The following is a 9,562-nucleotide window of genomic DNA, read 5'->3' as shown; positions in this document are numbered from 1 at the left end:
ACAGAGCGACGAATGAAGGCTTCAAAGTCCACTATGAGGAGCCCTGGGGTATCCGCGCTCCACCCATGCCACCTCGTCCTCGTCCATCCGGGTCTTTGGGAGGACACGAAGGAGGGGAAGAACGAAAGGATAAAAAGCTGGATGGAGAAGAGGTCCTTCCACCCAAGAAGATCGTTTACGTGACCCAGCATGACCCAGCCTCAGGGAAGGACCCATACCTGGTCAGATTTATGAAGGAGAAAGGGTATCGACTGCATGATTACTGGGATGGTGATTATACGTTCATCAAGGCCGACTCGGAAATCTGTCGAAAGCATTGCACAGTCGAGGTTGAGTAGGCCTTTGTTGAGTATTCTGTTCTTTGTCGACCTCACTCAAGGGCCAGTAAGTAATAGATGTGGATTTTCAATGAATGGGAAGATTTCTAGGTCTATATATCTTCAAGACTTTATATGTATATGCAAGTGAATGTACAATTGCTTATGTATATATTTATATTCCACGCAGATATAACTATAATTACTAAATTTAGGAACTGTGAATAAAACAAGAACCTAATGTAATATTTTCCATTTCCCTTCGTGTCTGTTCAATATTTCTTTTGTATAAAAAGTCTTCTTGATACTGTATTCGAATGAATACTATCTTTTCGTATGCATATTTCAATATGAATACTGAATACGCAAATGCACACATACACATGTATACGCACACACTTATATATGTGTATGTGTGTCTACATTCATACATTGTGAATTCATAACTTAAAACAAATAGGTATGCAAAAAATAAAGCTCAAATATAGCGAAGTGTATTTAATATACTGTATAAATCAGTACAAAACAAATTAAGAGAAACATCTCTTAAAACATGGCTAACAAATTTCACTTGAGATAAGAGACAAGGGAAACTGACTTTAATTTCGTCTCTACAATAAGCTTAATCTACGAACCGTTTAGCCTTGGAACAGCCAAACATTTAAGGTACATTTAAATCTTCCATAGCACCTTTTGAGAAGCCATAAAACCTAAAATAAAAATAAAAAATCTACGTGCTGCGTCTGGTAAATAGCAAGTGTAAAATATCATTTTGATAAGGACAATGAGAATCTATGATACTCTTAAGAAGGGAATGCGATGAGGGAAAAATAGTGCAATAATACTAATTGGAACCTCATCATAGCCTATGACGTCATAACGTAGATGGCGCTACAATACTTCCTGTATGACGTCACTTTGTCGTCTGCGAGTTAAAATATATAATAATACAAAAACAAATGGCAGCAGACAAGATTAAAATCCATCTTTCAGCACTGTATCATCTTTTTTTGTGTTATAAGTATATAGATGAAGATAATATATCTATTCACATCAGGTTAATGATATAAAAATATATTATATCTAGATATATATGACGTCACCATCGTTCATGACTCTCATAAGTAACATTAGACGCTAGTGTTGTCATTACGTCATTGATGATTAATTTCTTTCTTTTTCTAAAAATATGAAAATAAATCTGATATCACTGAATTAATAATGATACCAGTCATGATAATAATAATAATAAATAATAATAATAATGATAATATTAATAATAATATTAACAACCCTAATGATATGTGGGAAATATTCAAAATCAAAATAGCATAATCCTTTCAGTTAAAGGATCCACGCATTTCTCAAAAAGAATCTGCAATAAGTGGAACGAAGAGAAAATATATAAACCTACTAAGTACCACTCAAGAAACAAGAGACAGTTCTTTAAACAGATTCAGAAACTCTTGATATGGAATACAATCACAAATACCTAAACATGAATACAACAACACAAAATATTGTAAGGAAGTAGACAAAGAAAGAGGAAAAAAAAAAAAAAAAAGTCATATATGGGAGGTCATAAGGCAAGGAGACATATGGGAAGAACGAAGGAAGGGGAAGGAGAAAAGGAGAAAAGAAAGAAGGGGGAAAGAGCAGAAGAGAAAGAGGAGGACTGACCTCACGACCAGAAAAACGTGAGGCAGAGGAGAGAAGACAGGGAAGAGGGAACTAAACTCTCACCAAGAAAGGGGGGGTCAGAGAATAAGGAGAGAGGAAGAGAGACGAAGAAAAATTCCTTAAGGAGAATAAGGAGGGGGCTGATCTGGAGGAAGACCCCCCTTTGGTGGTAGAGCTCCGGCGTTATAATCCACAGGCACATGGGGGTACATCTGGCCCTCTGGCACTGTGGGATCTGGCACGACCATCCCTTCGCCGGGGGCCGAGGGATAGGGGGCTGAAGGGGCAGGGTGCATGGCCGCGGGAGGGAGGGGCTGAGGCTGGGGGGGCTGCTGACCGGGGTTGGCTAGAACGCGACCCGGGCTTCCGAAGTTCTGGTCGTGGAATTCTCTGTATTTTCTTTTGATGACGCAGCACAGCACTCCCGACATGATGAGGAAGAATGCTGAGGGGAAAAAAAAGAGGAAAATAATAAAGGTTAGTTACGACATGTGACCTTAGAGATATCTTTACACTCCATATCACAGATAATACTAGCAATCATCATTTTCACAAGTGTACAAAACGTGCTCTTTTAACCATGACCCCTTCACCCCCTCTAGAGTGGAGAAAACAAAAACAAAAAACAAAAAACAAAAACAAAAACTTTTGCAACAGAAGCTCCAGGGACTAAAAGAATGCAATGATGCGAACAGATTCTTGCAAGCACTCATTATAGGACACCTTGCATTGAATTCAAGTTAATGAAGAATGTCCTGTCTTTGTCAGAAGGACTTCCATCATGGGAATAAATTTAATTCTAAAATATAAATGCTCAAACGTCTTTGCATTGGAAAAAAAAAATCTGATCTGTCGTTTACATCTCAGTCTTGAATTTTGTCAGAGCAATAGAAAATCACAAAAATAATCTTTAAATTGATCCAGATCGTTATTCTTTTATGATATTCTTAAAAAAAAAAAAAAAAAAAAACAGTGATTAACCCCCTCCCCCTTCCTCCCCAACAGAAAATTTTGAACGCCCATGAAAAAAAAGAAAAGAAAAAAAGAAAAGAAAAACAAAAAAGGAAAAACGGTTGACCTATAACAGCAAATCACCGAACAACCGAACAGCCCGTTAACCACCCCCGGACAACCCAACCACCTATCCTTCCCTAAAGACTCAACCGACCTCCGAGTGCCACCAAGACGATGCCAGGCACAATGTCCTCAGGATCGTCATCGTCTTCATCAAGGATCGAGAGCCAGATGACCCCGGGGAGAAGGAGACACACGGCGCCGAAGACAGCGAGGCAGGCGACGCAGGGGATGCCGAGGACGAGGCTGCCAAACTGTGTGAAAAAGAGGGAAGGGTGATGACTAGGGATGATTGGTGATGCCTGGGGGAGATTAGGGATGACTGGGGAAGATTCGGGATGACTAGGAATGACTGGTGATGAATGGGGAAGATTCGGGATGACTAGGGATGATTAGGGATGACTGGGGAAGATTCGGGATGACTAGGGATGACTGGGGAAGATTTGGGATGACAAGAGATGATTGGGGAAGATTCGGGATGACTGGGGAAGATTCGGGATGACTAGGGATGACTGGGGAAGATTCGGGATGACTAGGGATGACTGGGGAAGATTCGGGATGAAAGGGGAAGATTCGTCATGTCTGGGGAAGTTTCGTGATGACTGGGGATAATTGGTGATGACTGGGGAATATTTGTGATGACTGGAGAAGATTCGTGATGACTGGGGATGATTGATGATTGGGAAATACTCGTGATGACTGGGGATGATTGGTGATGACTAGTGACGTCTGGGGAAGAGCTGGGATGACTGGAGAAGAGTCGTGATGACTGGGGATGATTGGTGATGACTGGGAAAGACTGAAGATTGCGATGGTAATAAGGCAGTGGTGGTGATGACTAGGTAGCAATGGCTGTGGTGGTGATGGTGATCAGTAACTGCCCTGTGGTGATGATTGTGATTGTAAGGATGATAGCGATACTACTACTACTAAAATGATCATAACAAGAAAACATAACGTGAAATAATTAAAATTAATAATGACAACCAATTGAATAAGTGAAATAACTAATAATAACATCAGCCATTTGCTCTGATAAAAAAATATAATATTTATAATAAAAATAAAAAATAAAAATAATAACGTCAGCAGAATACCACTGACAAACCTCATCACCTACATTCACCTTCACCTAAAAAAAAATAATCATAAAAAAAGCTCGAAATACCAGAACGGTTTTCCACTCGACTCACCTGAATGCCCCTTCTCACAATGCCAGGTCTGCGTGGCACTTCACCTGCTCCAGCTGCTGAAACGACGGTGGTAGGTGCCGGCTGGTAGCCCTCTGTTAGGCGAGGGTGAGGAAAGGAAGAGTTAGGGCGAGGTACGTTTGTTGAAAGATGGTACCTATACGTGTGAATACGTATATACGTATATGTATGGGTGTATATGAACATGCAGAGGCACAGATACATGGAAACACTCTCTTTCTTTCTTTTCTTCGGGGAGGGGGGGGGGGGGTGTATATTTATAAAAAGATGGTATACATATGCATGAATACATACATACGTTTATACATACATACATGGACATATATTCACATAGATACACAAATACAAAAACACTCTCTTTCCATCTCTCTCTCTCTCTCTCTCTCTCTCTCTCTCACACACACACATTCACGTGAACGCAGGGTACTTCTACAGGTCAGTCAACCAGGAACATATTGATTGATTACCACCGTGCTAAGTCAGACCAGTCGGTACAAGACGGTTTCATACCTTTATTGACTCCTTACCTCACTACTCTCCTCTCTTTCTCTGTCTACCTGTTTGTCCCCCTCCTCTCTCTCACATACATTCTCTCCCTCTTTCTCCTCTCTCTTTTTTTCTCTGTCTCTCTCTCTCTCTCTTTCACTGTGTGTGTATGACTGTGTTTCTGTCTGTTCCCTTCTGTGTTTTTGTCTATTTCCCTCGTTTGTGTGTCTTCTGTCTAACCAATCAACATTTTCCCCACTCACACACACCAATACTATACATGAGTGCATTTACTCAAAATAACTACATATACTGCTAATCAATCAACAGTCTCTTTATGTACACTAACTCTGAGAAAGAAATCATAGCTTACATTTTATTGAGAAAGAAAGAATTAATTTCACATTATCATTCATTTCCTTGAAAACGTGTTGCATCTAGATAGTGATCTTCCTTAATTACCCTTAATTACTTCTTAATTACACTAGTCCTTCCTCTCACGCAATCAATCTGGACTTTGCTCCATTAGCCCCAAACTTCTAAAAACATAAAACGGCAGTGTAACTCATGCAATATCTTTCTGAAACATTTTATGATACTGCTTCACTGTCATGGACAAAGCAGTATTATTCGTAATGAATAGATATGTCCAGCAGAGAATATTCTATTGGGGCCTTGAAATATTTGGTCCTAATTCACTGATAATTTTCTTCAGCTCTGTTCGTGAAGCCTGTACTCTACATTTTAGACTTATGTTGCTGCTTCAAAATCCCTTTCATGGGTTTAAATAAGTATTCATTGTGATAACTGTATGAAAGGGTATGAAAGAGAATGGATATCTTCACAGTGCAAGAGATGTATCTGACCGGTTTCAATCATTGTGCATTTCTGACGAAGATATAATCGAATCCGGTCAAATATGATTGCATTTCTTGCACCATGAAAATATTCATTGTCACTCATACATTTTTTACCTTTTGCAACACTGGATATTTTTAAACGACACAACTCATCATATGCCTTTAAATCTGCTAATTATACCACAGTTTCCGAGTCTAGTCTAAGTGGTAGACTAACAAAAAGTTTATAATTTTTTTTACAATGATTTATAACGAAAGGGTGTCGCCAGAGGCCACGGAAAGTCAAATGAGCTAATGCCACATCAAGAAGTGGATATTCACTCTCACATATCTCAGGCTAATATACATAGTGCTAATATATCATTCTAACAAGAAGAAGGAACAGGAAATATCTTTGCATGGCTTATGACAGTGATAAGGTCAGTCACGGTCAATTGAACACACATGGCAAAGTTACTAACACAATATTCCCCTTCCACTTCTCAGTTCTAAATGAATCATTTTCATTTCTTCGAGACACAGAAAGAAATAATCCATGTTCAAGTTACACTCGATGGATAAAAAATCGTTTGCATGTCTGAATAATTACATATTATTAATTGTATATTCTATACTATAAATCTATAATTAGATGGCATTTTGGTTGGTCTGCCATTGCTAGTTGTAGGGAACTGCACTCGAAAAATAAAATACCTAAATAGTGGGCATCTAACTTAGTATATTTATGAGTAAAACCTACGGACTTGTTGCCCGTAAAATCAGAAACAAAATGAACGGATAATAATGAGAGAAGCATTTGCGTCATAAAGATAAATGATAAGCGTTTAATTGCTCTAAACTGAAAGAACACGGATCCGTCTAATCAGAAATGACCACGAACACAAAGCTGCTCTTTCGCAACCAGACTGAGGCTTTGAATCACATATATTGTCAACATCTGTTTGTCTATATATATCTATGTATATATGTATGCATGTAGGTATATATGTATGTATGCACGCATGCATGTCTGTATGTATGTGTATCGATAGCTTATCTGCTATGTGACCGCGGATATGTATATACACACACATATATGTGTATGTGTGTGTATGTATGTATATGTGTGTATGTACGTATGTATGTATATATGTATGCATATATGTATGTATGTATGTATGTATGTATGTATGTATGTATGTATGTATGTATGTATGTATGTATGTATATGCATATACATATGTATATATGTGTGTAAGTACATATATACATATATATGTATATGCATACATATATATACATAAACATAAATACGTATGTGTATGTGTGTGTGTGTGTGTGTGTGTGTGTGTGTGTGTGTGTGTGTGTGTGTGTGTGTGTGTGTGTGTGTGTGTGTGTAATTTTATATATATATATATATATGTATATGTATATTTACACACACACACACACACACATATACACATACGTATTTATGTTTATGTATATATATATGTATGCATATACATATATATGTATATATGTACTCACACACATATATACATATGTATATGCATATACATACATACATACATACATACATACATACACACTTACATACATACATACATACATACATACATACATACATACATACACACACACACACACACACATATATATATATATATATATATATATATATATATATATATATTTATATATATATATATATTTATGTGTGTGTGTGTGTGTGTGTGTAGGTGCGTGTGTATTCACACACACACATATATGTGTGTAAGAGTACGTATATGTGTATACGTGCAAGTGCGCGCGCGGCTGTACATATAATCATAGTCCCCCATAAAACACCCCTATTTTCTTTGATGAACCTTCAGGCCACCAAAGAAAACAAGACGCATTCAGACAGTGAATGTTTTATTTTCAGAAGCGGCGTTAGAACACCCAAGCCTCCCCAGGCATTTCTTTGTTTCAAGTGAATGTTTTCGCCACCAGTCCCCGGCGGATCAACGGACAACAGAGCTCACACTTCAGCCAAGAAGTGTGACGTGAGACCGTCACATTTACGTAAAAAAAAAAAAAAAACCCAGCTTTCACTACGTCAATACGTCCGTCACTTGAGAATACTGCCCCGCCCAGAGCCTCATGTTAGTGCCCTTTGTCTTCCTCCTTCGCAAAAACAGATCGGCGCATTCATGACCCTTGGAACCTTCTTCTCGTTTCAGCAACAGGATTTTGGGGTTATTCATCATATAAAGAAGGTAGAATAAAATACGAAAAATAACTATTCGGTCCAAATTTCCCCCTCCCTCAAGGTCGTCTGTGTATACGTGTCGGTTTCTCCTTATTTACAAATCAATGGCTTTGCATGACCTTTCTCGCTCCTTCGCTTCCGCCTCGACCTGATTGCATGACGAGAAGGCAGAGAGGGGGTGAGGGGGGGGGGAGAGGGCATAGAGTGCATCCGTTTTCATGAATTGATGTGTACGTGAGTCATGAGTTGATGCCAGGGGTCGCTTTTTGGTATATATTTTTATTTTTATTTTATTTTGTCTAGGACGTCGAGTCTCGTTTGGAAATGGGAGGGAAAAAGAAAAAGATCGATACGTAAACATAGTATATTCGAATCATGTCTTTTACCATCTTTAAGGCATTTATTTTCGTTTCAACAGCGTATGATCTAAGAGACAGTTGCCAATGCGACATTTAACGACCCGATTTAAAAACATGCTCGCCCTCCCCCCCTTTCCCCCTCCTTTTTTCCCCTACTTTCCCCACCCACCCTCCCCCCACCCTTCGGCAAAACACTCCCTCCCCCAACCCCTCCCCCCCCTTCTTCTTAGATAATAAAACACAAAACAAACTCACGCTTAGATGCCATGTTGTGTGTCCAATGTTAAAACCACTGTCACTAACTCCTCCACACACATACACACGCCGCGGCACACACACGCACACTGAACATTTCGCTCGCTCGGAATTTCGTCAAGGCGAGGTGGGCGTGGGGGGGTTGGGTGGGGGCGAGGTCGCGTGGTGGGCGTGGGGGAGGAGGGGAAGTGGGGAAAGAGGGGGAGGGGGAGGGGGAGGGGGGGGGGGAGGAAGGAGAGGAGGAGGAGGAGGAGAGGGGGGGGGGATTAGGCCGCGGGTTAGGAGCGAGGGGGTTGGGGTTTTATTGGGGGGTGTGTGGTCAGGGGAGAGGCGACGTTGGGGAGAAAGGAGGGGAGGGAGGGGTTTAGGGAAAGGTGAAGGGGAAGGGGTGGCGAAGAAGAGGGGGTTTAAGACACAAGGAAAACAGCAATACAGGCTTTAATTGGGGAAGGGGGGGAGAAGCTTCCTCATGTTGGGGGTCGTTGGCGGTTGTTGGGGGCATGGGCAGGGGGGAGAGGGTATTTCTGAAGTTGCTGGGGGAGTTTAGAAGTTTTTGTAAAGGCGGAGGGGCTGAGGGAGGGGGGAGAGACACGGGAGATTGGGGAGGGGGGGAGAGGGGACGCGAGAGAAGTTGCTAAGTAAATTCTTCACTTGTAACGAAACAAAAACCGGTATTTCATTCATTCCAAATCGAAAGTAATTTCTCTTGGATATCTTACCATCATTAAATATTCCATTATCCATAGAATATCAACAAGAATTATAAAAAAAATATGTCTTATTAAGATCAATAGCGACAGATTTTCTCCAAAAAAGGCCGAGAATAATACACTAACCGGCACCTCGCCCTCCAAGACCCCCGTCCTTCATGAAAGAAATTTCAGTTATTTTCGTTTTACTTTCGTTATCCACGATTGGCTAGATTACTTCCGGTGTTTTGTTTTTCATTATTTTTGTCTTCTCTTCTTCATTTCAGGTGTATGGTTTTAATGTGTTTTAATGTGTATTATGTATTAGTTGTGTGTGTGTGTGTGTGTGTGTGTGTGTGTGTGTGTGTGTGTGTGTGTGTGTGTGTGTGTGTGTGTGT

The 9,562-nt window shown here is 40.0% G+C and overlaps 2 protein-coding genes across 2 annotated transcripts in view; one reads left to right on the top strand and one right to left on the bottom strand.

Annotated features, from left to right (window-relative positions):
• LOC125038703 overlaps window positions 1-1,996 on the top strand; it is a 9,588-nt gene extending 7,592 nt beyond the window's left edge. The window contains exon 6 of the mRNA XM_047632275.1: window positions 1-1,996. This exon is cut by the window's left edge and continues 223 nt beyond it. Within this exon, the coding sequence (XP_047488231.1) occupies window positions 1-338 (338 nt within the window). The 3' untranslated portion in view covers window positions 339-1,996.
• On the bottom strand, window positions 801-8,613 carry LOC125042627 (subtilisin-like protease 1). The gene is made up of 4 exons (XM_047638393.1): window positions 8,476-8,613; window positions 4,265-4,356; window positions 3,166-3,325; window positions 801-2,442 (listed from the first exon to the last, which is right to left on the bottom strand). Exons 1-4 carry the CDS (start codon window positions 8,486-8,488, stop codon window positions 2,117-2,119), a joined length of 591 nt encoding a protein of 196 aa, XP_047494349.1. The 5' UTR covers window positions 8,489-8,613; the 3' UTR covers window positions 801-2,116.
• Between the last annotated feature and the right edge of the window lie 949 nt (window positions 8,614-9,562).

The sequence above is a fragment of the Penaeus chinensis genome, chromosome 3 (genome assembly GCF_019202785.1).
Source record: "Penaeus chinensis breed Huanghai No. 1 chromosome 3, ASM1920278v2, whole genome shotgun sequence".
Lineage (NCBI taxonomy): Eukaryota > Metazoa > Arthropoda > Malacostraca > Decapoda > Penaeidae > Penaeus > Penaeus chinensis.
This window is presented reverse-complemented; position numbering and strand designations above follow the sequence as displayed.